This window comes from Nomascus leucogenys, chromosome 4 (genome assembly GCF_006542625.1).
Source record: "Nomascus leucogenys isolate Asia chromosome 4, Asia_NLE_v1, whole genome shotgun sequence".
NCBI classification, from domain to species: Eukaryota; Metazoa; Chordata; class Mammalia; order Primates; family Hylobatidae; genus Nomascus; species Nomascus leucogenys.
Window position 1 is genome coordinate 83,217,865 of NC_044384.1, and position 27,586 is coordinate 83,245,450.

The following is a 27,586-nucleotide window of genomic DNA, read 5'->3' on the forward strand; positions in this document are numbered from 1 at the left end:
ATATTCTTTTACAATGGGCTTAATGTCATTTTTTAAAATTAATCACACAAATAGTTTGTACTTTCATAACTGAAGCTTGTCTTCATTATGCCCTTATCCCTTGACTAGAATTTTGTTAGATAAAACATGTGTAAGCCATAATGACTCAGCCATGTTGACAACTTGAGATGGAACATCAAATCATCCCAAATTACATTTCAATAGTTCCAGGAAAGAAAAAAGTTCTATGAAGACTTCCACATAAGTTACATCATTTTTTAAAAGAACCTAGCAAAAAATTAAAACTACCTGTTTTATTGCTTTTGCATGGACTTGATTCAATCTACTTAATTTTGCTATAACTCATACATACATACTTATCCAAACTCACCCTATCCAAGGCACCATTTTATACAAGTAGAACACTGTGTGTGATCCACTAATGAAACCAACCACCAGTACAAGGCAGTATTTTTGTGTCTGTTTGACCAAAGCGCTTTACTTCATGTAAGAGAAAAAATAAAGCAAAACAAGGCCAGGTTCCAGTGGCTCACGCCTGTAATCCCAGCACTCTGGAAGGCCAAGGCAGGCGGATTCCCCGAGGAGTTGAGACCAGCCTGGTCAACATGGCGAAGCCATGTATTTTATTTCTACTAAAAATACAAAAATAAGCCGGGTGTGGTGGCACATGCCTGTAATCCCTGCTACTTGGGAGGCTGAGGCAGAAGAATCACTTGAACCCAGGAGGCGGAGGTTGTTATGAGCCAAGATCTTGCCACTGCACCTCAGCCTGGGCGACAGTACAAGAGTCCGCCTCAAAAAAAAAAAAAAAAAAGAATAAAGCGAAACACAGGCAATTTTACCAAGTATAAAAGAGGTGTTAAAACGTAAACTTCCATAGAACATTTATTGGTATACTACAAAAATAAGGCATGACTCAGCTGGGCGGGGTGGCTCACGCCTGAAATCCCAGCACTTTGGGAGGTTGGGGGGAGTGGATCACCTGAGGTCAGGAGTTTGAGACCAGCCTGGCAAACATGGCAAAACCCCACCTCTAGTAAAAAAACAAAAATTAGCCGGGCGTGATGGAGTACACCTGTAGTCCCAGCTACTAAGGAAGCTGAGACAGGAGAATCACTTGAACCTGGGAGGTGGAGGCTGCAGTGAGCGAGATTGCACCACTGCACTCCAACCTGGGCGACAGAGCGAGACCTCTGTCTCAAAAAATAAAAATAAAATAAAATAAAACAAAACAAGGCATGACTCTGAAGGTGTTTTATCATACATAGTAGTTTGTCTCGCTTTATCTATAAGCCAATCTTACAGAAAGATTTCTTAGTGCAAGAATGAAAACTCTGATTCTACCATTTTTACTATAAGCAGCTCATTGAAATTATTTTTTCAAATTATCAACACTTAATTTATCCTGAAATATTTTAATAGAAAATTTTGGAAGCCTCCTTTTATATATTCATAGGAATGAGTTCCATATATTGTTAGGATTGTGCAAAATTAAAAATGCCTGCGTGGAAAGCAGCAGAGCAACAGACACGACACAAACATGCACAGTCTGAGCGTCTGAACCACAAGTAAAAGGTGAGAGAAGTAAAAGACATTATTTTTAACCTGGTTATAAATCTCCCCAGGATGATTTATAGCCAGTAATGATAATGTATCTTTTATTGAAAAAGTTGATATAAAATCATCAATTTATTGTTGAGAGAAAAGAGGCCAAAGAAAACTCTTAAGAACCCTCACTGAGAAAACTTTATAAAACACTTTCCAGAAGCAGAACTAAGAAAAAAAAAAAAAAAAAAGGTGAGGGGGACTTCCTCTGGGTAATTAAACCAAGGTCTCTTTATAAGACCAAAACAGAGGCCAGGCGCGGTGGTTCACGCCTGTAATCCCAGCACTTTGGGAGGCCGAGGGGGGCGGATCATGAGGTCAGGAGATCGAGACCATCCTGGCTAACATGTTGAAACCCCGTCTCTACTAAAAATACAAAAAAAAAAATTAGCCGGGCGTGGTGGCGGGCACCTGTAGTCCCAGCTACTCGGGAGGCTGAGGCAGGAGAATGGCGTGAACCCAGGAGGCGGAGCTTGCAGTGAGCCGAGATTGCGCCACTGCACTCCAGCCTGGGCGACAGAGCAAGACTCCGTCTCAAAAAAAAAAAGACCAAAACAGAAACAGTGAATTTAAATAGTAACTGAATCTGAAGATTTCATTAAATCATACATTAGCACTTTTTTTAAAGTGACCTAATACTTTAGTATGAGTTTTCGACACATCACCCCTTCTTACCATTAAATTTTTTGACAGTTATTCTGAAATCTATAAATTTACTTATAGAATCTATTAAAAGCTAAGTATGTCAATATTTACAGAGCCTGCTAATAGGTATGAACTTTCAGAGAGATAAGAGGTCACCTGAAAATGCACCAACATTTCAGAAGCAAGCTTTCAAGTTAACAGTCAAAGCTTGGCATCACTGATAAATCCAAGTAAACAAGTTGGAATTTTTCTAAAGTGTAACAGCAAGTGAATAAAATAGCAAGAACTATTTGCAAGATGGCATATAAATATGAAACATAATATGCTGGGAATTTAGGACTTATAAAAATACTTCAGCGGTAAAGTGTCAAAAGAAAATTCTTTGATAGAGATTACATGCGAAAAGGGACTTTCTTTTCTTCTACCTCCATTCATACTTCACGTATATAAAGTTTACACTCAGATCTTACCTTCATGTATATAAAATTTACACTCTTACCTCCCTCCCATAACAAAAGTTAAATTATCTCAGAAATTAAGGCTTATATACCTGAATGTTTATATAAATACTTGCAGGCAAGTTTTCAGTTTTAAAATCCACAATAATTCCAAATGTTAAAGCAACTAACAGATAAAACTTTTTTATCTCCTAATCAAGGTAAATAGAAAAAAAGAACTCTTAGATACTTCTAGATATTGTTTATATTTGGGTAGGACTTTGCTCCTTGCTAAGCCAAAGCTATCTTAAAGTTACCAGACTAGCCAAAGTAAAATTAAATAGATAATTCACTAAATAAAATGGGTTAATTTTAGCTTCATTATTAAGAACATTAGACAGGGCAGAGAATGCAAATTAACATTCTGAATAAAGACCTTAAATCAGGTTATTAATTGTTGCTAAGCCACATGAAATTAGACATCAATTAAATGCAGTAATATTTGGTAGTATCCTCCCTCTAATCCTTAATAAAGTTTTGTTCTTATGCAGAACTCTCAAAAACAAAACCCCTCAAATGACAATTACAAGAGTTGTGTAAAACACACATACATATGTAAACCTACAGTGAACCTGACCAAGGCACAAGTTCAAGTGACTTATCAGAGGTCACATGGTTCATTTAAACTTAGCTTTTTTCTTAAAGTATCTAGCTCATTCCTTTTATTATGAGCCACTCTGGCTTTTCAAGGCACGTTTGCCTCTTTTTCTAGAAAGAAGCTATAGGGACCAAAAAAAAAAATAGAGCAAGTTGCAACAAAACTGTCAGCCTACTGGGTAAAAACCTCACATTTCAGAGTATGGTATATTTAAATATGACATGATTTTTCCACACTATATGGCAACAGGATTCCCTATTTTAAATTTTTTTTAAGTGTAATGACATCATTTTCAGTTAGTCTTTAGTTCTGAAGTTTCTCCAAGTTTTGTAAACTTTTAAAAAAGGAATCCTTCTTGGCCGGGCACGGTGGCTCACGTCTGTAATCCCAGCATTTTGGGAGGCCAAGGCGGGTGGATCACAAGGTCAAGAGACCAAGACCATCCTGGCCAACATGGTGAAACCCCATCTCTACTAAAAATACAAGAAAATTAGCTGGGCATGGTGGTGTACACCAGTAGTCCCAGCTACTCGGGAGGCTGAGGCAGGAGAATTGCTTGAACCCGGCAGGTGGAGGTTGCAGTGAGCCAAGATCGCACCACTGCACTCAAGCCTGGCGACAAAGCGAGACTCCAACTCAAAAAAAAAAAAAAAAAAAATCCTTCTCAAAAGAGTAAAGTATAAAAGAAATGACAAGTTTCACCCCAAAATGGCAACTTTCATGAGGTTATCCTCCATCCCCCCCCATCGTGTCTGCAAAACCATGGAATCAATCTTAAAAGGCACTAAGTGGCACATAAAGAACTTAAAAGCTGCATTTCCATTTTTCCTCTAGCTTCCTCCTCCATAAAGTGCACAAAGCAGAGTAATATGAAAACAGACACAGGCTTGCATCTGTAACAGCAAGGAAAAGAAATGCTTCCAAGAGAAATGGAAGTGTGTTTAATAATTTGAAACCACAGGAAAGGTCTGCTCATTTATTACAGGGCCATGTTTTAGCTCTTCCTGGATCGTCTCAGATCTGCCATTCCTCTGGATATGAACCTGTGGCCGTGGCAGAAACCCAGAAATCAGTAGGGGCTCGTTGTGTTCTTGTTTGATCTTCATATTAAGATGCTATTGAGCTTTTTTATCTATGGGTGGTCTTCCAACAACTGCATCCCTCACAGTGGCCTGAGTGGAATTACCGATATGAGAAGAAGCCTGCAAAAGTCCATTTATTCAACATATAAGTTAATAAAATACAACACAGCAACAAGAAAGTAAGTCCTTAAACTTTCAAAAACCTGTCTCCATCATCAGCATGTTACAGAAAGCAGTGGAATGAAAATGCAGGGATACAGAGAGGCTGTGGCAGTAGCTAACTCCCAAGAGAGCCAGGGGAACATCTGCTCTGTGGCTGGGGTAGGATAGGCAGCTCCTGTGGCTTCACAAGCTGCTAACCCAACTCATCTGTTCATGTTACTCAGAAAAACAAATGTATCATCTCAAAGATCTACAAAACTTGTGACCATGTCAATGTCCAAGAGCTTCTGGGTTAGGTGTGGTGGCACTCGCCTGTAACACCAGCTGCTTGGGAGGCTGAGGTGGGAGGATCACTTGAGCCCAGGAGTTTTAAGTTACAGTGAGCTAAGATACCAGCCTGGGTGACAGAGCAAGACCTCGTCTCCAAAAAAACATTTTATAAATAAATAAGCAACCCAATAAATAAATAAATAACCAAGCCACTGGCTTTTGGAAGATTTTTAAATAAAAAAGATACCATCCCTTTCCTAATCCAGTAGGACTCAAAACTGAACATTTTTCGTTAAGTTCATAATTTTTTCAAAGTTCTTGCTTTTCAGTGAAGTAAATTAATCTAGGGGGGGTGAGAAGTGAGAATCACATAAAAATTATGCCTGAAGAGCATGTAATTAGAAGTTGCCAGCCAGGCGCGATAGCTCATGCCTATAATCCTAGCACTTTGGGAGGCCGAGGCAGGCGGACCATGAGGTCAGGAGTTCGAGACCAGCCTGGTCAACATGGTGAAACCCTGTCTCTATTAAAAATACAAAAACTAGCGGGCCGTGGTGGCACACACCTGTAGTCTCAGCTACTCGGGAGGCTGACGCAAGAGAATTGCTTGAACCTGGGAGGCGGAGGTTGCAGTGAGCCGAGATCATGCCACTGGACTCCAGCCTGGGCAAGAGAGCAGAGTGAGACTTTGTCTCCAAAAAAAAGCAGGGGGGGTGGCCTTTGTAGGCATGGAAACAAAATATTAAGAATAAATATTAATATCCTGAAGGATAATAAAACATACAGTCTATCAGAAAACAATGGCCAAAGGAGTGGCCATTGTCTCATGTCTTCACTATGAAATTCTTCCAAACTGAGATATTTTACAACAGAAGCACAAATATCTGCCCATTATCAACCCTCAGGCTCTTCAGCAGCACCACTTACCTGCTCCAACACATATGCGGCACCAAAATCAATAGCTCCGCCCAGCTCACGATATTGACCAGAATACCTGATGTAGCCCCAGGTGAGGAGTGCTATTAACAGTAGTCCAACCATACAGTTGAACAATTGGGCTACAACCTCAAGACCTATGAAGCCAGTGAGGCCTGAGGCTATGTACAAAGCTACAATGCCTGTGAACAGCACTGCAGGGGTTCGGAAGGTGCTGAAGACGTTCTTGCTACCATTGTGCTTGCAGAAGTTCTCATATAATTCCTTGATTTCCTCCTCCAGCTCCTGCTGGTAACGAAAGCTGAAATCCTTCCCACCCATCTTCTTGGTCTTCTTAAAATGGTCCAGAGCAAGTTGTTTGAATTCACAGTGCTTCTCCTCTAGAATGTCTGGAGACAAATAAGGTTTCTCTCCCCCACAAACCTAAAAAGAACAAAGAAACAATATGTTAAAAGATCTCTTCAAAAACAAGTGCCAAATAAAACATGAAAAGAAAATGAAAGGATTAGAATGTTTTAAGAAACTAGACCAATAAAGTCTAGTTTCACTTCCTCTGAAAAGCACACTTAAAAAACCAGGTAGATAAACCAGATAATATTAATTGGAAAGAGCAGTGACACTGGGATGGGCGCAGTGGCTCACAACTGTAATCCCAGCACTTTGGGAGGCCAGAGCGGGCGGATCACTTAAGGTCAGGAGTTTGAAATCAGCCTGGTCAACATGGTGAAACTCTGTCTCTACTAATACAAAAAAAATTAGCCGGGCATGATGACAGGCACATGTAATCCCAGCTACTCAGAAGGCTGAGGCAGGAGAACCGCTTGAACCCGGGAGGCGGAGGTTGCAGTGAGCCGAGATCTCACCACTGCACTCCAGCCTGGGTGACAGAGTGAGACTCTATCTCAAAAAAACAAAAGCAAACGGTCAACTTCTGTGGGGCCCAGGTGAGAAAGGCCCACCTGTGTCCTGGTTGAGGGTCTTCAGGGTTCTTTGGGACCCAAGGATTCCTGAAATCATGGATCACCCACATATGCTTTGAGACATGCTTTAATTTTTTTTTTTTTTTCTGGAAGTCCTGCGACTTCCCTAAAAATTGGATGAATTATAGAACAGACCTATGACCAATGGTGGCAGAGTCTACACAGAACTATGCTTCATGGTGTTCTGGGGAAACCTTTTGACTTGTTGGCTATGCTATTCAGTATGACTGTATATCTCACTGTGCTTTTGAACACGTTGGTGGTGGTGTCATGTGTTCTGGACCATCAATGGAGCCTACAATTCAAAATTCAGATATTGTCTTTGCAGAAAATCTTAGTCGACATTTTTATAGTATCCAAAGAGGTGACATTGTGATTGCAAAAAGCCCAAGTGATCCAACAACAAATATTTGTAAAAGAGTAACTGGTTTGGAAGGAGACAAAATCCTCACCACTAGTCCATCAGATTTCTTTAAAAGCTACAGTTATGTCCCAGTGGGTCATGTTTGGTTAGAAGGTGATAAATCTACAGAATTCTATAGATTCCAGGTACTATGGACCTATTCCATATGAACTAATAAGAGGACGAATCTTCTTTAAGATTCGGCCTCTGAGTGATTTTGGATTTTTATGTGCCAGCCTTAATGGCCACAGATTTTCTGATGATTAGTAAGCATTTATTATTTTGACTTGATTATTGTCTCCTGTTCATGTGAATTTATTATTCCCATTGAAACTATGTACTTACCAATAAACTATTTGCTATTCAAAACAAAATAAAACAAAAACAAACAAAAAAATAAATGGTTAATAATTAGAAGGCCCCCGTTACCAGGACAACCTGAATACGGGTTTATTGCCTCATCACTTAAAGATACATTAAGAAGGATCAAGTTGGGCTTTTGAGGTCAGCAACAATGCCCAGGTTATAGATATTTCAGAATAAGGCGTATGTCCCACGTACCTCTTCCATGTTGTTATAATAAATGTCCTTGGCAGAGGCTGCAGCTGCTAAGTTGTTGGCTTCAGCAGTGGCCTTTTAAAAGAGAAAAACGTGAACTGTAAATCCTTCCTCTTTAAACATTCCTCCACAAATAACCTAATAAAAATCTTCTCTATTCCCCTTCTTCCTTTTTTATTAACCTTCTATTTTTCTAGATTTCCATATAGTTCAACTGATGAAATAAAATACACTTTTTCTGCCAAATTTTCTACCAGAAAAAAGGTAGAAGTTCATATACATAGAAATATGTATTCTCATACATAAGAATCTTTAGCAAAAATTAAATCTCCAGAATTCAAGGAAAATATTTCCATTGCGTCAATTTATTTTTTAATTGTTTAAATTTTTTTTTTTTTTGAGACAGAGTCTCACTCTGTCACCCAGGCTGGAGTTCAGTGGTAATCTCAGCACACTGCAACCTTCGCCTCCTGAATGCAAGCCATCCTCCTGCCAGTGCATGCCACCACACTTGGCTAACTTTGTAAGTTTTTGTTTTGCAGAGCTAGAGTCTCCCTTATATTGCCCAAGCTGATGTTGAACTCCCAGGCTAAAGTGATCTGCCCACCTGAGCCTCCCAAAGTGCTGGGATTACAGGAGTAAGCCACCACACCTGGCTCCATTGCTTCAACTTTAACAGATGTGAGTCAAAAAAAAAAAAAGAAGGAAAGGTTGGGAGAGGTGGCTCAGGCCTGTAATCCCAGCACTTTGGCACTTTGGGAAGCCAAGGCTGGTGGATCATGAGGTCAGGAGTTCAAGACCAGCCTGGCCAACATGGTGAAACCCAGGCTTTACCAAAAATACAAAAAAATCAGCTGGGCGTGGTGGTGTGCACCTGTAGTCCCAGCTACTCAGGAGGCTGAGACAGGAGAACCACTTGAACCCAGGAGGTAGAGGTTGCAGTGAGTCGACATCACACCACTGCACTCCAGCCTGAGCAATAGAGCAAGACTCTGTCTCAAAAAAAAAAAAAAAAAAAAGAAAAAAAAGCTGGATGTGGTGGCTTATACCTGTAATCCCAGCACTTTGAGAGGCTGAGGTGGGAGGATCACTTGAGCCCAAGAATTCAACACCAGCCTGCTCAACACAGCTAGATCCTGTTTCTATTTAAAAAACAGAAAAAAAGAAAAAAAAAGCGGGGGCTGGGCGCAGTGACTCACGCCTGTAATCCCAGAACTTTGAGAGGCCGAGGTGGGCGGATCATGAGGTCAGGAGATCGAGATCATCCTGGCTAACACGGTGAAACCCCATCTCTACTAAAAATACAAAAAATTAGCCGGGCGTAGTGGCGGGCACCTGTAGTCCCAGCTACTTGGGAGGCTGAGGCAGGAGAATGGCGTGAACCCCGGGAGGTGGAGCTTGCAGTGAGCCGAGATCGCGCCACTGCACTCCAGCCTGGTCGACATAGTGAGACTCCATCTCAAAAAAAAAAAAAAAAAAAAAAAGGAAAAAATTATTTGCAATGTCAATCCCAGGCTCTAGCTCCCTTTATGAAAATTTTCTGCTACAAAATAAATCAACACTTGGCAATAAATCCCCTTATGTTCAACATATGAAAGTCAAAAATTATGTTTTAACCAAATGACATTCTAGTTGCAAATTAAAAACCTGATTAGTGAATAGTAAACAGGTGTGTCAGGACATGTTCCACTAAAGTAAATAACAGGTCAGGCACAGTGGCTTACACCTGTAATCTTAGCACTTCGGGAAGCTGAGGCAGGCACATCACTTGAGCCAAGTTTGAGACTAGCCTGGGCAACACAGCAAGACCACATCCCTATTTTTGTTTTTAATTAAAAAAATTATAGCCAGGCACGGTGGCTCACTCCTATAATCCCAGCACTTTGGGAGGCCAAGACAGTCAGATTGCTTGAGCCCAGGAGTTGGAGACCAGCCTGGGCAACATGGCTAAACCAATCTCTATTAAAAATACAAAAATTAGCCAGGCGTGGTGGTACATGCCTATAATACCAGCTACTCGGGAGGCTGAGGCATACGAATCACTTGAGGCCGGGCGCAGTGGCTCACGCTTGTAATCCCAGCACTTTGGGAGGCCGAGGCGGGCGGATCACGAGGGCAGGAGATCGAGACCACAGTGAAACCCCATCTCTACTAAAAATACAAAAAATTAGCCGGGCGTGGTGGCAGGCACCTGTAGTCCCAGCTACTCGGAGAGGCTGAGGCAGGAGAATGGTGTGAACCCAGGAGGCGGAGCTTGCAGTGAGCCGAGATTGCGCCACTGCATTCCAGCCTGGGTGACAGAGCGAGACTCCGTCTCAAAAAAAAAAACAAAGAATCACTTGAACCCAGGAGGTGGAGGTTGCGGTGAGCTGAGATCGTGCCACTGCACTCCAGCCTTGGCAAGAGTGAGACTCTGTCTCAAAAAAAATAATAAATTATAAATTATATAAAAATAAAAAAAATAAACAACAATGACAGGAACTTGCTTGTCTAACATGGTGGGTATGTTTCAACCACGTATAATCAACTGTGCTTCCCAAAGTGTGTTTGGTGAAAAGACTAGGCCCAGCGAGGAGAGGCCATTTCATTTTAACTGTACCACCATGAATACAAACAAGTGAACTAGAAGGTTGCCACACTACTGCAAAATGTGCTACAAAAAATTAACAGACCTCAGCATAATGAAAAAGGAGAAAAAGTACATTCTCTTCCTAAAGAACTCTGCTTATTGTATACAGGTCAACTCAAGTAATTTAAGGGTAGCGTTTAGGATGTCAAATCATTGTTTACCTGAAGCATTGACTTTGGGTGAGGCAGATCTTCTCCTTGATAAATTTTAATATATGCCTTAAAAGATAAACATAAAAACTGCTATAAAATGTTATTCAGTCATATCTTACTCATATTTGATTTTTTGAAAGTGACCATACAACTGCATTTTCCTAAAGACTTAGATCAACAACCAGGAATTAGCAAAAACACACCACACACCTTTGAGTGCATGTTAGCATTTTTAGTTAACTAAAAATGTTCTCAAGCAGCACAAGCCTACAGAGGCTAGGATTCCCATCCAGCTCCCCATGCACGCTGGCCTCACCACTACCTGTGGGCAGAGTGACCATCCGCCTTGAGGTAGTCGTGTCACATCTAGGTGCCGTCTCCTCCTACTCACAGCAACTTCCTAACCACCTCCTGTCCACACCATCTTCCTTGAGGAACAATCTTCCTTTAGTCACAGCTAATTGCTCCTCTAAGAGAGTGCAAAGAACATCCATTTGGTTCTTAGACCAATACTGCCACCCAATGGCCCACTCCTGGAAGAACACCGAGGTCTCTGAAAATGCCTCTCACCATCTCCCCCAGAAAATTTTCCTTTAAGTTTCAAAATATTTAAATTCAAGTTGATTTACGAGTTAGATCAGCTTTACCAAAAGTCAAACATTTTAATAACTAAAACCCATATTTACCTTAAAATACTCCAGTAGTCCCCGACAGGTGACCTTTGAGCCATTGATCTCCTTTTCCATTAACTTAGACGGGTTTAATACATACGGTATCAATGCCTGTAACTGCTCTTTGAATTCACCAGCAATATCTGTTCACAGGACCACAAAGAAGGGAAAAATAAGCCAAACAGCCTTATTCAACCAAGGTAAACACACAATGCAATGTTCCCAGTCTAGTGCTTTTAACATTGGTTGCTGAAAGTGAGAGAGAAGCCGGGCGCGGTGGCTCACACCTATAATCCCAGCACTTTGGGAGGCCGAGGCGGGTGAATCGCCTAAGGTCAGGAGTTCGAGACCAGCCTGACCAACATGGTGAAACCCTGTCTCTACTAAAAATAGAAAAACTAGCCAGGCGTGGTGGCAGGTGCCTGTAATCCTAGCTACTCAGGAGGCTGAGGCAGGAGAATCACTTGAACCCAGGAGGAGGAGGTTGCAGTGAGCCAAGACTGCACCATTGCACTCCAGCCTAGGCAACAAGAGTGAAACTCCATCTCAAGAAAAAAAAAAAAAAAAGGCCGGGCGCGGTGGCTCACGGTTTTAATCCCAGCACTTTGGGAGGCCGAGGCGGGCGGATCACGAGGTCAGGAGATCGAGGCCATCCTGGCTAACATGGTAAAACCCTATCTCTACTAAAAAAAATACAAAAAATTAGCCGGACGTGGTGGTGGGCGCCTGTAGTCCCAGCTACTCGGGCGGTTGAGGCAGGAGAATGGCGTGAACCCGGAAGGCGGAGCTTGCAGTGAGCCAAGATTGCGCCACTGCACTCCAGCCTGGGTGACAGAGTGAGACTCCGTCTCAAAAAAAAAAAAAAAAAAAAAAAAAGTGGGAGAGAAGAAGGGGTCTGAGACTATGTTTTGACACTTTCTGGCTATGACCAAGTTGCTGATAGATCTCTTTCCCAATGTACTTTCATTTTTCTCCTTCCCCACTGTAGTAGAAAGTCTTCTCTAGTTCAAAATAGAATACAATATATGCAGAATATCTTTACCTTGGTTTTCATTCTGGGATATCTGGTCTACTCCCTAGCCTATCAAGAAATTTCACTTTTTAAAGAATTTGATGGCCGTGCGTGGTGGCTCATGCCTATAATCCCAGCACTTTGGGAGGTCAAGGCGGGTGGATCACGAGGTCAGGAGTTCAAGAACAGTCTGCCCAAGATGGTGAAACCCCGTCTCTACTAAAAATACAAAAATTAGCTGGGGGTGGTGGTGGGCGCCTGTAATCCCAGCTACTTGGGAGGCTGAGGCAGAGAATAGCTTGAAGCCAGGAGGCGGAGGTTGCAGTGAGCCAAGATCACACCACTGCACTCCAGCCTGGGCAACAGAGTGAGACTCCATCTCAGAAAAAAAAAAAGAATTTCATTAACAAGGTCTTCAACAAGTCAATTTTTAACCTCTCAAGCTGTCTCAGGCCTTTACCATGCTCTCACACTACTCCTTTAAATCAATTAGAAATCACTGGTCATCCATCTGATTTATTCTTGTTAATTTTTTTAATGTTAAAAGAAGTAGAAGTACCTGTGCCTCATTATATTTATTTTCTATTATCTCCTCAGAGACCCTCGGAACCACCCCAAAATGAAAAGACCACTAACCCAAGAAAGGTGACAGATTCTCTGCAGCTTCTACAAGGTTCCCACAGAGGGATCAGGAGAGCCATTAAATAGAGCTCTTTCCTCAAAGTTAGAATTATTAGCTGGTCCAACTATGAAGACACAGGAGAATTAAAATACAGAAAAGCTGATTTACATAATCTTCTAACATCTTCTTGGGTTACCAGCTATACACTGAAAAAAAAGCAGGTAGGAGCCCACATCAAATAAGAACTCTTCAATACTCCACCAACCAGACTATAATATGAAAAATGAAACTAAAATTTCAAGAAAAGCATGGGAAAAATACTTTGCAACCTTGCAGTGAAAAACTATAAAAGTGTACATAATAGGCCATTCTGTACACATTCACATTTGCTTTCATATATTAAAGAAACTCTGAAAGCCTACAAAAATGGAAGACTTTTCACTGAGTACTTTTTAATCCTTTTTAAAATGTTAAACATGTGAATGTATTATATATCCAAAAAACCTTTTTGTATGGTTTCAATTTCCATCACACTGAAAGATGGAGTGTTTCAAAAATACCTCACACAAGTAGCAGCAGGATCCACATGCTACACCTGCCACTTTAACAAGCTGTACAGACCCTATATGCTACTCACGTTTCTATGAAGGCTACACCAAAATAATAGTTTTAAAATTAGAATAGACAAGAACTGTCTCATAACAGAAACAAACTCAATCTTTAGTGGTGTCAAAGAAGACTGTGCCCTACAAAGCCTCCTGTGTTAATTTCTAACTAAACAACTCAGTAGTTACTGTATTGTCTCCCTGTGACAGTAAGTAGGAAGATAACAATTTTCTTTATGCTGACAACACAGTCATCCTGCATCTGATGAAAAGTATCCTCAAAAAGCAGCTATTCTAGGCCTAGCGTGGTGGCCCGCATCTGTAATCCCAGCACCTTGGGAGGCCAAGGTGGGCAGACTGCTTGAGGCCAGGAGTTCATGACTACCCTGGCCAACACGGTGAAACCCTGTTTCTACCAAAAACACAAAAACTACCCAGGCATGGTAGTGCACTCCTGTAATCCCAGCTACTTGGGAGGATGTGGCACAAGAATCGCTTGAGCCCAGGAGGCGGAGGTGGCAGTGAGCTGAGATCGCACCACTGCACTCCAGCCTGGGCAACAGAGTGCAGACAAGACTTCATCTCAAAAAACAAAACAAAACAAAAAAACCTCAGAAGCTATTCTAGCTAATTACTGCAAGAAACAGCAGCTTAGCATCAGTTATACCAAAACTAAGATCATGTTTGGCAGGCATCTACCTCTAAATAAGTGGTTGATCTTTAAAAATAAAATAAAACCACTAAAATAATTCCTAAAGTATCTGGGGGAACATTTGCAGAAATAGTTTCAGAATGTAGTTCTTATGAAATTTAAATGTTCTACAAAAATTACATTTTAAGTTCCTTTTATGAATTAGCCCTAACAACCTCAGGCTAATGTTGTCTTTTCCAAGTTACACGGAACAGGACTGCAGAATCTTAACCATGGAACTGCACAAGTATATACTTGAGAAAATATAATGCCTACCTTTTTTTTTTAAATTTTGAAAACTACATTAGTTCTACTAACAGGTCTCCTACAATAAAGTGTGTGTGGTTCTCGAGCTAGCACTTGCCAAATACAAATCACCCGCTATTTGCAATTTAGCATCCGATTTACTCTTCACTCAAAACCCTTCAAAATCTTGGTTAAGAGGTTCCCTAAAATTACAAAATATCCATCTCCAAATCTAAAATGTACATAAACCTTTGCAGAGCTAGTAAGAATTCTTCATGAACAATCCTCATAATAATTGTAGTTCCTTAAATAAACACAGAGGGCAGGCTTTTAACATATTTTTAAAGTTAGGCAAAAAAGCAAATTTTTATTTTTCAAATCTTTCCATTTAAAAAAGTACTGGCTGGGTGTGGTGGCTCATGCCAGTAATCCCAACACTTTGAGAAGCTGAAGTGGGAGGTGGGAGGATCACTTGAGGTCAGGAGTTCGAGACCAGCCTGGGCAACATAGGGAGACCCTGTCTCTACAAAAAATAAAAAGATTAGCCAGGCATAGTGGTGCATGCCTGTAGTCCCAGCTAATGAGGAGGCTAAGGTAGGAGGATTGCTTGAGACTGGGAGTTAGAGGCTACAGTGAGCTACAATCATGCCACTGCACTCCAACCTGGGCAACGGAGGAAGACCCTGTCTCTAAAATAAATAAATATATACATACATACATACATGCATACAAATTTTAAAGTACCTTTTTTTTAAATAAATAGGATCATACCACATATGCTACTCCACAATCTTTCTACATTTAATAATATATCACAGACATCTTTCTATATAAAAACACATAGATTCATCTATCTACCTTATCTTTTTTGGGGGGGACAGTTTCGCTCTTGTTGCCCAGGCTGGAGTGCAATGGCGCGATCTCAGCTCACTGCAACCTCCACCTCCCGGGTTCAAGTGATTCTCCTGCCTCAGTCACCCAAGTAGCTGGGATTACAGGCATGTGTCACCACGCCCAGCTAATTTTGTATTTTTAGTAGCGATAGGGTTTCTCCATGTTGGTCAGGCTGGTCTGGAACTCCCGACCTCAGGTGATTCGCCTGCCTCGGCCTCCCAAAATGCTGGGATTCAGGCGTGAGCCACCGCGCCCAGCCCAAAAATAGCCCTTTAATGCAAAAACATTCCAACTTAGACATACTGATTGTGTTCCCCTTTGGCAACTTTTTTTTTTTTTTTTGGGGGGGACAGTTTTACGCTTTTGCCCAGGCTGGAGTGAAGTGGTGTGATCTTGGCTCACTGAAACCTCTGCCCACTGGGTTCAAGTGATTCTCTTGCCTCAGCCTCCCAAACTGGGATTACAAGCGTGCGCCACCGTGCCCGGTCTCTACCTAATCTTTTTAATGACTGCATTTTACTCCTTTCTGCAAATGTACCTTAATTTTTGTTTGTTTTTTTGAGACAGGGTCTCACTCTGTCACCCAGGCTAGAGTGCAGTGGTGCAATCACAGCTCACTGTAGCCTTGACCTCTGGGGCTCAAGCAATCTTCCTTCCTCAGCCTTCTGAGTAGCTGGGACCACAGGGGTGTGCCACCATGTCCAGCTAGTATTTTTTTTTTTTTTTTAGAGATAGGGGGGAATCTCCCTATGTTGCTGAGGCTGAGATGTACCATAATCTAACCAACTCCTCATAAAGACACATTTGTGTTGTTTTCAGTTACTCTCTATGATAATAATGCTACCATAGTATTTTTTTTTTTTTTTTTTTTTTTTTTTGAGACAGAGTTTTGCTCTTGTCGCCCAGGCTGGAGTACAATGGCGCAATCTCGGCTCACTGCAACCTCTGCCTCCCAGATTCAGGCGATTCTCCTGCCTCAGCCTCCCAAGTAGCTGGGATTACAGGCGCCTGCCACCACACCTGGCTAATTTTTGTTTTAGCAGAGACAGGGTTTCACCATGTTGGCCAGGCTGGTCTCAAACTCCTGACCTCAGGTGATTCCCCCTCCTTGGCCTCCCAAAGTGCTGGGATTACAGGCGTGAGCCACTGCACCCAGCCAGTATACTTATTTTTATCCATTTATTTAAATAGTTCCTTAGGATAAACTCCTAGAAGTGGGACAGTGGATCAAAGGACGTGAACATTCTGAATTCTGATGCTGCCACGTTACAGTCCATAAAGATGATCATTTATTACCAATGCTTTTGTGCTTTCCTGATTATTGTGATGCTGCACATATTTTCATTAATATACAATGACCATTTGTATTTCTTCTTTTTGGACTTGCTTTTTCATGTAAGAAAGGAAGATTTAAGACTTACAAGTGCATTTTATAGCTCTGTCTTGATGAGGAAACCAAATAGTACATAATTATGAGACTAAAGATTGCTCATACAGAATTTGTTCCCTATTTTATAAATGTAATATATATATATGAAACTCAACACGCTTAATATTTAGTGATTAAACCATTCATAATCTACATATATGTATAGTGAGTTGAACAGCATCCCCCTCCCCGAAATGCATGTCCACCTGGAACTTCAGAAAATCTTATTTGGAAACAGTCTTGCAAATGTAATTAGCTGAAAGGAGGTCATACTAGATTAAGGTGGGCCCTAAATCCAAAGACTGGTGTGCTCACAAGAAAAAGACAGAACACACAAGGAAGGCGGTCATGTGACAACAAAGAGTCTGGAGGTAACTAAAGGTACAACTCAAAGAATGCCAAGGACTGCTGGCAACTTCCAGAAGCTAGGAGAGAGTGTGGGACAGGTTCTCCTTCAGAGTCTCCGGGCGTAACCAACCATCATTTTGGACTTCTGGCTCCCTGACTTGTGAGGGAATAAATTTCTGTTGTCTTAAGCCACCTAGTTTATGGTAATTGGTTAAAGGCAGCCACAGGAAATTAATACAACCAAAAGTGACACAAAATTTCAAAAGCCAGGGTTACTGAACTTTAAAAAACTCTGCCTACTCCATGAATGATAAAAATGAAAATGAACTTTAAAGCAATGCATTGGAATATTAAAACTGAAACTATGGAAGAATGCCATTTGTGTGTGTTTATACTGGACAATCACTAGGAGTCATTCTAATTCATCCTCTCCTAACACCTCCATTTAAGAATTCCACTGGACACATTCCCTATCAGTGATGAACAAAACTGAGTTCAGGTTGGTAAAAGTACAACCAATAATGGAGCATTATAATCCTAAACAATATATTACCTAGAGACATACACATACACACTTAACTTTCTCTCCCTACTCAGCTCTGCAAACTCCCTTGAAACTGCTTTTCAGGTAAAAGGTTCTAGATCCACTGCTTGCCAAGCAGATTTCTCTCCCTAAGCAATAATCTTAGATTTTTCAATTGCCATGAAACAGGCCAGGGAAGTCTCCTCCTCAGGAAAGCTGCCAACCACATAAAAATATCAGAGAAGTGACAAATAAAAGGTAAAGGTTAAGTCTCTTTAACTCAGCTTCTTTGCAATATTAAGACCAGCTGAAATGAAAATCTTGAGGTGAACATTCATTTTCTTGGATCAACTAAATCAAATAGGTTGAAAATGATGCATTTTATACTTAATATGAGGCTATGTAAACCATTCACTTCAAAACCTTTTAGTAGTAACTAAACAGTACATACCCTCTAAATGATTTCCTACATACAACAGAAGAACCCCTATTTTAGCCCAGTATGGGTTTGGAGCAACAAGAACTTGGATGTAGATCTACGCCTCACCACTTACTTACTAGCTGAGCACTTTGAGCAAGTTACTTAACTTTATTCCTTTTCCTTAACTATTTTTGCCATTTTCCTCACATATAAGATAAAGGCAATGACATCAACGTCATTGGAATTACTGGGCGCATAAATATCAAAATACCTAGCATAGTGTTGCAAACATTACCAGGAATCTGAGAGACTCGGATAAGCTTATTAACAAGTGCTCAGTTTAACACATGTATAAATTAAGTGCTAGCCATTTAATGACTCAAGGCCTTAATGAAAAAGGAACAAAAATAAGATAATGGAGCCCAAGAGTCCCAACTACAATCCCTCTCACCTACCATTTAGTTAGCACTTCCTGACATTACCACATGACCCAGCATCAGGTTTTGCTATAATCACAAATAAGATGAAAATAATAGCTCTGCCATGCATCATGCTGCCTTCCCTTAGGAAGTTAATATTAGTTAGAATTTGTAGAAATTACTTAATATTAGCTTACTAATGTTTAGTCTTCCTTTATTTAGCATTTGTATCTCTTGTAAACCAAGAACCATAACAAGTCTCTTAGAAAGACTACTAACGGATATGAACACCACCATTTCAGGTGGAGAAGTCAAGGTAAACTAATTCTGATGATCTCAGTAAGTCAGGAGCAAAATCTGAATTAGACTTTAAATACTACTCTTTCTAAGACAGCACACCATTTTTCTTTCACTTGATTTGTAAGTGATTCATTATTTTTAATTCCAAAGATCGAATCACATGTTTAAAATAACACCTGGAACACACCTTTTAATTTCCCATCAAAGTCAGGGCTTGTGGCCACCTGGAGTCCTGGATGTGGTAAGAGAAAGCAGGTGACATCGGAGAAACATGAGTGAATGTGATTTCGAACATTCTGAATTTCTTCATGTTGATGTTCCTTCACCTGCCAATGAAGACCAACAATTTACCAACCAAAAGTCCTTTGGTTTTCTTCACTAGGGACAACTAGCATAAGGACAAAGGAAAGAAGACTCCTCAACTCTGATGGATCATAGTGGCCAAATGAGAAAACTCAGAACCCTAAGAAGCAATAAACACACAAATCTGGTTACCCATGGCTTGACTCCTATAGCTAACAAATAGGTGCGTAAGAGTTTCTTTAAAATGAGTATTACACAAGAGATGGTTTATGGGGATGAAGGAGGATCTAACCAATTAGTAGTGACAGACAAAGGATTCCTGTGTTTTGGTTTGGGGGAACAGGTTAGGCCTGTTTATATCTATCCCAAAATAAGTAAAAATTTTCAATAAGAATAACATAACTAAAATTCTGAGTGTGACTTCTAAAGACACATACAGAACTTGGTTTAAAATGTAAAATGGAAATTATAATCAAAGCTTGGGCACTGGCCCAGAGTTTTCTTCCACAGTTCCTCTGTATTGTATATACAGGTTCTTTAATCTTGTCAGGAACAAACATTAGCTTGTGTTAAGATTCATATATAGTTAATGTATTCAATATCATTTTCAATAATTGCTTTAAACACAATAGCCAAAGGCAAATGAGAAAGCTATCACTACTTTGAGATAATTCATCAGAAGATTATAGTCCCGCTTACCTGTAAACGCTTATCCAAAAATGCCATTCCTCCTTGGAGTCCATAGCTATATTCATAAGGGAAACTCCAATCTCTAACCAAAAACATCAATGTCTATTTAAGAAAAGAGCAGAACATATTTTAACATGCATAAACACATTTTCAAGAGAACAACTGCAATACATCTTTGCATAATGCCAGCTTCTACAAAGGGGGTAAAGATATGTACTGAAGGATTTACTTTTTTTTTTTTTTTTTTTTTTTTTTTTAAAGAGATTGGGTCTTGCTCCGTCACTAAGGCTAGAGTGCAGTGGCATGATCATAGCTCACTGTAGCCTAGAATTCCTGGGCTCAAGTGATCCTTTCACCTCAGCCTCCCAAGTAGCCGGGACTACAAGTACATGCCACTACTCCTGGCTTATTTTTTAATTTTTTTGTATAGACAAGGTCTTGCTCTGTTGCCCAGGCTGGTCTTGAACTCCAGGCCTCAAGCAATCCTGTGGCCTTGGCCTCCCAAAGTGCTGGGATTACAGGTGTGAGCCACCACACTCAGCCAGATTTATCTATTCTGTAATGTCTTAGAAGTTTTACAAACACTGGAAGGACATGTTTAAGCCAAATATGAGGTCAATATATGCTATGTGCTATTTTTGTTCCCACAGGTTAGTAGGAACAGAAGGAAGACATTAATGAGAAAATGGTAAATTTGGGACTCTGCCTTAAATCTATTGGGAATATAGTAAAGGACAAAAGAGAAAACCACATGGCACCAGCTAATCATAAAATCAGATCTGTGGCCAGGCACAGTGGCTCACGCCTGTATCCCAGCTACTTGGGAGGCTGAGGCAGGAGAATCATTTGAACCCAAGAGGCGGAGGCTGCAGTGAGGCGAGATCATGCCACTGCACTCCAGCCTGGGTGACAGAGCAAGACTCTGTCTCCAAAAAAAAAAAAAAAATCAGATCTGCTTTCAGCATTAGAAAGGAAGGCCAGCCACAGTGGCTCATGCCTGTAATCCCTTTACTCTGGGAGGCCGAAGCAGGTGGGTCACCTGAGCTCAGGAGTTTGAGACCAGCCTGATCAACATGATGAAACCCCATCTCTACAAAAAATACAAAAAACTAGCCGGGCACCTGTAATCCCAGCTACTCAGGAGGGTAAGGAAGGAGAATTGCTTGAACCTGGGAGGCAGAGGTTGCAGTGAGCCAAGATCGTGCCACTGCACTCCAGCCTGGGCAAAATTTTAGAAAGAAACTCCATCTCAAAAAAATAAATAAATAAATTAGAAAAGAAAAGAAATAAGGCTTACACACTGAAAGCACCTCTAATCCCATTGACTGAGGCTGCTGTGCTTCCTCATTCTCAAGAAACACTGAACTAAGGCAGAGGTCAGCAAAGACTTTTTGCAGAGAGAAAGAGGGAATGAGTGTGTGTGTGTGTGTGTGTTTGTGTTGAGACGGTCTTGCTTTGTTACCCAGGCTGGAGTGCAGTGGCACAATCATGGCTCACTGCAGCCTTGACCTCCTAGGCTTAAGTGATCCTCCTACCTCAACCCCACCGAGTATCTGGGACTGCAGGCGTGCACAACCTTTTTATTTTTTTTTGTTTGTTTTTTTCTTTTTTTGAGACAAAGTCTTGCTCTGTTGCCCAGGCTGGAGTATAGTGGCATGACCTCAGCTCACTGTAACCTTCACCTACCAGGCTCAAGCGACTCTCCTGCCTTAGCCTCCTGAGTAGCTAAGATTACAGGCATCCACCACCATGCCCAGCTAATTTTTGTATTTTTAGTAGAGACAGGTTCCATGTTGGCCAAGCTGGTCTTGAACTCTTGACCTCAGGTGATCTGCCTGCCTTGGCCTCCCAAAGTGCTGGGATTACAGGCACGAGCCACTGCACCTGCCCCCATTTTTTTTAAGACACGTCTTGCTATGTTGCCCAGGCTGGTCTCAAACTCCTGGGCTCTAGCAATTCTTCTACCTGGGCCTCCCCAAAGTGCTGGGATTACAGGCGTAAGCTACCACGCCCAACCCACAGAGTTTACTTTTTAAGCGATTACTCAACTCTGCCGCTGTAGCAGGAAAGCAGTCACAGACAGTACAAAGACAAATAAGCATGGTTGTGTTCCATTAAAATTTTACCTACAGACACTGACATTTGAATTTCAGGTAATTTACATGTCATAAAATAGTACTGCTCATTTTTTTCAACCATTTAAAAATGTAAAAACCATTCTTAGCTCACAAGTCATATAAAAACAGGTGGCAAGCTAGATTTGGCCTATGAGCTGTAGTTTGCCAATCTGTGAAAACAAAAACAAAGATATGAATTATATTTAAAATACATATTCTAACCTGGAAAGGCTTTTGGAAAATTTCATCCATTGCCAGACGACCGTATTCTGTGAAGAGCTTTAAAAAAGAAGCATTATGGTTTGTAAAGCAAAATTACTTAAAATAGTTCTATGGCTTTTTTAGCAAAGTATTCATTATATTTATATTGATACCAGACTTCTACAGTTTCAAAAGCCCACAGGAGTCATGTACCTTAAAATCATCTTGGTTATTCCCTGCTCACATCCCACATCCGAATTCATCAACAAATCCAGAATCCAGCCACTCACTATTTCCATGTGTGCAATAGCCTCCTAACTGCTTCAGCCCATGCCTCCCTATGGGCTATTCTCAATACAGCAGCCACATTGACTCTGTTATAATATGGTTAGTTAGATCATATCATGGCTTTGCTCAAAACCCTGCAACCTCATTCAGTATTAAAGCCAGTCCTTACAGTGTGATGCAGCCACACTGGCCCTCCTTCCTGTTCTTCAAACACATGCGGCACACTGCTGCCTTAGGACCTTCGTACTGGCTCCTCCCACTAACTATAAGTTCTTCTCCCAAATATCCTATCCTCATGATCCGCTCCCTCACTTCTTAAGGTCTTTCAAATAGCTCCTCAGTGAAGACTTCCATGGCCACCTACCGAAAAAGATTACAAGTTTCCCAATAATATTTCCTACTTCATGTCTTTTTTTTTTTTTTTTTTTGAGACAGAGTTGTGCTCTTGTTGCCCAGGCTGGAGTGTAATGGCACGTGGCTCACTGCAACTTCCGCCTCCCGGGTTCAAGCGATTCTCCTGCCTCAGCCTCCCGAGTAGCTGGGATTACAGGCATGTGCCACCACACCTGGCTAATTTTGTATTTTTAGTAGAGATGGGGTTTCTCCATGTTGGTCAGGCTGGTCTCAAACTCCTGACCCCAGGTGATCCACCTGCCTCGGCCTCCCAAAGTGCTGGGATTACAGGCGTGAGCCACCACACCCAGCCTTAAAAATTTTTTTCTTAACATTTATCATTATCTAATATACTATACCTCTTCTTGTCTTGATTTGCATCTGTCCTTATACTAGCATTTAAACTCCATGAGGGCAGGAATATTTGTCTGTTTTGTGTACTACTGGATTTCCAGCAGCAAGAAAAGTGTTAGGCCCATAATATTTATGCCATTCAAATGACTGAATTCTTTAAGGTTAAGGTTTACATGTATATTTACCTCTATTTCTTCAGGAAGCCTCAATAAAAGCATAACAAAACAAAGTTTAAAAGTAAATAAATAAACAGGACAAAGCAGCCAGCAGAAAAGACCTGTCAAAAACATTCTGGATAGAAAATAGACAAATGAGAACTGTCTCAAGTTTTGGCCTTCTCTGTTCTGCTAAGAAATCTGGAAGAGACAGGGACCAATAAGGAAGAAGCAAATTATCTCAGTAGAATCCCTGAAATGCTCAGAAATTATAAGCATACAGTTACCTTACAGAATGAGGTGTAGGAGTGCAGCTGACAACTAGAAAATATGTGAGTCTTAGGAAAAAGCACCTACACTTCCAGATACCCCTCTCTAACCCCCGTATTTTTCCTGCCTCCATAGAAGATGGGAAGTGTACTATCTGGAGAAGATAAATCCAAAAAAAAATCTAGACTTAAGATACCAAACTCAGCTGAGGTTAGAGTAAGTCTCCTACCTTCAAACAGGTACTTAAATCAAAGTCCACATAGCGAGCAGTGGGATTCCTTAGCCCTCTCACCCTACTGGTTGCCACAGCAAGCTTTTACCCACCAAGGCAGGAATTTAAAGAAATTTTTTCCAGGGAAACTAACAACCCAAGAATAAATATCTGCAAAAAAAACAGACATTTAGGAGTTGGCAACAAAATAGCTAGATAACCTTGCCAAACCACCTACCTCATTGTGATCCAAACCAGTACACAAGGCCTATCCTCTTATCAAAGCTCCCAGTTGGATTGTTAGTGGCTCTCTCTTAAATAGGTAGTCAAGGACCACCAGCTAGACATTTGAGAAAAGCCTCTTAGCAGGGCTGTCCACTGTAATCCCAGCACTTTGGGAGGCCAAGGCAGGCAGATCACTTGAGGTCAGGAGTTCGAGACCAGCCTGGCCAACATGGCGAAACCCTGTCTCTACTAAAAATACAAAACTTAGCTGGGCATGGTGGCAGATGCCTGTAATCCCAGCTTCTCAGGAGGCTGAGGCAGGAGAATCGCTTGAGCCCGGGAGGTGGAGGTTGCAGTGAGCCAAGATCGCACCACTGCACTCCAGCCTAGGCAGCAGAGTAAGACTCTGTCTCTAAAAAAAAAAAAAAGGCAAAAAAACAAAAAGGCCAGGCATGGTGGTTCACACCTGTAATCCTGGCACTTTGGGAGGATGAGGCAGGCGGATCATTTCAGGTTAGGAGTTCGAGGTCAGTCTGACCAACATAGTGAAACCCTGTCTCTACTAAAAGTACAAAAAAATTAGCCGGGTGTGGTGGCACGCACCTGCAGTCCCAGCTACTCGGGAGGCTAAGGCAGCAGAATCACTTGAACTTGGGAGGCGGAGGTTGCAGTGAGTGAGCCAAGATCGTGCCACTGCACTCCAGCCTGGGCAACTGAGGGAGACTCCATCTCAAAAAAAAAAAAAAAGTACTAAAAATCCAGGTTAGGTGGGAAACTTATTTGGAAGAAAAACCTGCCTTCAACTGACATGAAGCTTTTTATAGGCTTATTTACCCCATTTGACTGGTCATATATTTCACTGAAGAAATATTAATGTGTTTAATCAGAAGGTTCTGCATGAACATCAACACGCAGCTAATTTTTGTATTTTTAGTAGAGACGGGGTTTCACCATGTTTGCCAGGCTGGTCTCAAACTCCTGACCTCATGATTCACCCACCTCAGCCTCCCAAAGTGCTGGGATTACAGGCATGAGCCACCACACCCAGCTGTGATTTCTTTTTTTACATCAAAATATTTAATCTATCTGGTCTATCTGGAATTTTTGTATATAGTACAAGGTAGAAATATAATAATATAATTTTCTTTTTTTTTTTTTTTTTTTTTTTTAAAGACAGAGTCTCACTCTGTCACCCAGACTGGAGTGCAGTGGTGTGCTCTCAGCTCACTTCAACCTTTGCCTCCCAGGTTCAAGTGATTCTCAGGCCTCAGCCTCCCGAGTAGCTGAGATTACAGGCATGTGGCCACCACACCCAGCTAATTTTTTTTTTTTTTTTTTTTGTACTTTTGGTAGAGACGGAGTTTCACCATGTTGGCCAGACTGGTCTCGAACACCCAAACTCAGCCTGCCTCAGCATTCCAAAGAGGAATATAATTTCTAATTTATCTAAATACATAGCCAACTGTCCTAACACCATTTATTGACTGATCTATCCTTTATGGTATATGTGTATATATTCTTAAGTAGAATAAAATATATGAAAATGTAGTATATCATAAGTACATTGCATTGATCTATTTTTTCCTGAACCAATGCCATGTTCTTGTAATTACAGATTTATAATATGTACTAAGTCAATTATCTCATATTTCCCCTGTAATTTTCTTGGCTGTTTTACAATTTAACTTTCCAAATGAATTTCACAACAATTCTGTCAGGTTCCCAAAATAATGCCTTTATGATTTTGTTTAGTAGGGAAGAACTGACAACTTTATAATTCTCAGTCTAAATGAGATAATGTTTATAACACACTGCAGTATCTAGTACAGAGTAAGCAATAAATACATGTTGGCTATTATCATCCCCACATAGAAGAAACAAGGCATATTTCTGCATGTTAAATCTTTTATATGACTCATACAATTCTGAAGTGCTCCATATAGATCTTTTTAAAGTTTATTCTGTTTTCAATATTTTGTTGCTATAGTCAATTTTTTCCATTACATTTTTAAACTGGTTATTGTTAGTAGAGAGGAAAACCTAATGATTTTGTATCTGTATTTTGTAATGGAGACCTTCATTATTTTTTAAGTTCCAAATAATTTTCTAGTTGATTCTTATGGATTTCCAGGCACATAAACATATTATTTTCTCCTCTGTAATATTTATATTATACAGTTGCTGAATCTACCAACAAGCCTTGTCATGTGAGACAAGCTGAATTACATAATCATTGCATCATAATCTACTTACTACCTCTTACGGGTTGAATTGTGTCCCGAAGAAAAATATGCTGAAGTCCTCGCACCTGGTACCTGTGAATGTGACCTTACATATATCTATAGCACTTGGCCCTCTACCTCACACAAGGTAAGCATTTAAAAAATGGATGAAAGGAAGGAGCTTAGAAAGGAATAAATTTAAGGTGAAATGGTGACCAGCTCAAGTTGTGATGGAAGTTTTACAGAACAACAGCTCTCAACCACTAAGCCATGGCACTGGTATAGAACTACCAATTATGAAGTACAGACAATTGCCATAAGCAACATTAAGGACCGAGGTTTAGGAGGAATTTTCCTTGTTTTTTTTAAATAAACATAAAATAGAACTAATTCAAGGTAATCCCTATAATAATGACACCCTTACTCACTCACATTCTGATGCTTTCTTGAATGTCAGTGGGAGAAGTAGCATTAGAGCAACATACCAGAATTGCATCCAACCCTGGAATACTCACAAAAGAGCATTTTGTGGGAAAAACAGATAATAACTGCTGCTATAAAAAAAAGAGAAGAAAAAGGCCAGGCGTGGTGGCTCATGCCTGTAATCCCAGCACTTTGGGAGGCCAAGGCAGGCGGATCACGAGGTCAACAATTTGAGACCAGCCAGACCGACATGGTGAAACCCCGTCCCTATTAAAAATACAAAAAGTAGCCGGGCATGGTGGTGCACACCTGTAATCCCAGCTTGCAGTGAGCCAAGACTGCACCATTGCACTCCAGCCTGGGGACAAGAGCAAGACTTCGTCTTAAAAAAAAAAAAATCTATTCTGAACATGGCAGCCAGACTGATCCCTTTACAACATGTCGGATGACATCATTGCTGACGACCCTCCCACGGCTCCCACCTTCGCCAGAGGAACAGACCCAGCATGAGTGGGACCTCACTGCCTCTCTGACTTCATCACTTAGCCCTTCCTGTCACACTCTCCAATCCTACCCACTGGCCTCCCTGCCATTCCTTGATCTTGCCAAGCACACTCCCCTCAGGGTCTGTCTTCCAGCAGCTGCTCCTCTCCTGTAACAGTTTTCCACCCAAATGTATCTGAAGGACTCATTTGCCCACTTTCTTTCATTCTCTGCTCATTAAGGCATTCCCCAACTGCTCCTGCTCCACCCCACCAATGGATATACATAGTATAGAATTACTATGAACCAAAAACCTTCCTCTACATTTCAATCTTTTGCTAAAAACTATTCAGTTGTAAAATTTTTCTTAATCTTAAAACTTTTAAATAATATGATGTTAAAATTGTTATGAGAACTACATACCTGCAGCTGTTGAAGATCATCTTCTTGAATGTTCTGGGATAAATTATAAATCTAGAAAACAAAAATCCAGATTGATACTACTCTGGCTTACTTCAAACAAATCCCAAATAAGCCTAAAGGGCTGACAGAA

The 27,586-nt window shown here is 40.9% G+C and overlaps 1 protein-coding gene and 1 pseudogene across 2 annotated transcripts in view; one reads left to right on the plus strand and one right to left on the minus strand.

Moving 5' to 3' along the window:
- Positions 1-4,263: 4,263 nt before the first annotated feature.
- Positions 4,264-27,586, minus strand: part of ATL3 (atlastin GTPase 3) — a 44,230-nt gene continuing 20,907 nt past the window's right edge. For both annotated transcript variants that reach the window (XM_003274133.4, XM_003274132.4), the window contains exons 5-13: positions 27,457-27,507; positions 22,031-22,087; positions 19,701-19,793; positions 18,886-19,024; positions 11,204-11,331; positions 10,527-10,583; positions 7,740-7,811; positions 5,787-6,218; positions 4,264-4,547 (exon numbers count right to left, since the gene is read on the minus strand). In XM_003274133.4, coding sequence (XP_003274181.1) covers positions 4,461-4,547; positions 5,787-6,218; positions 7,740-7,811; positions 10,527-10,583; positions 11,204-11,331; positions 18,886-19,024; positions 19,701-19,793; positions 22,031-22,087; positions 27,457-27,507 — 1,116 coding nt within the window. In that variant the 3' untranslated portion in view covers positions 4,264-4,460. The remainder of the gene's footprint in view (positions 4,548-5,786; positions 6,219-7,739; positions 7,812-10,526; positions 10,584-11,203; positions 11,332-18,885; positions 19,025-19,700; positions 19,794-22,030; positions 22,088-27,456; positions 27,508-27,586) is intronic.
- On the plus strand, positions 6,945-7,691 carry LOC100594985 (annotated as a pseudogene).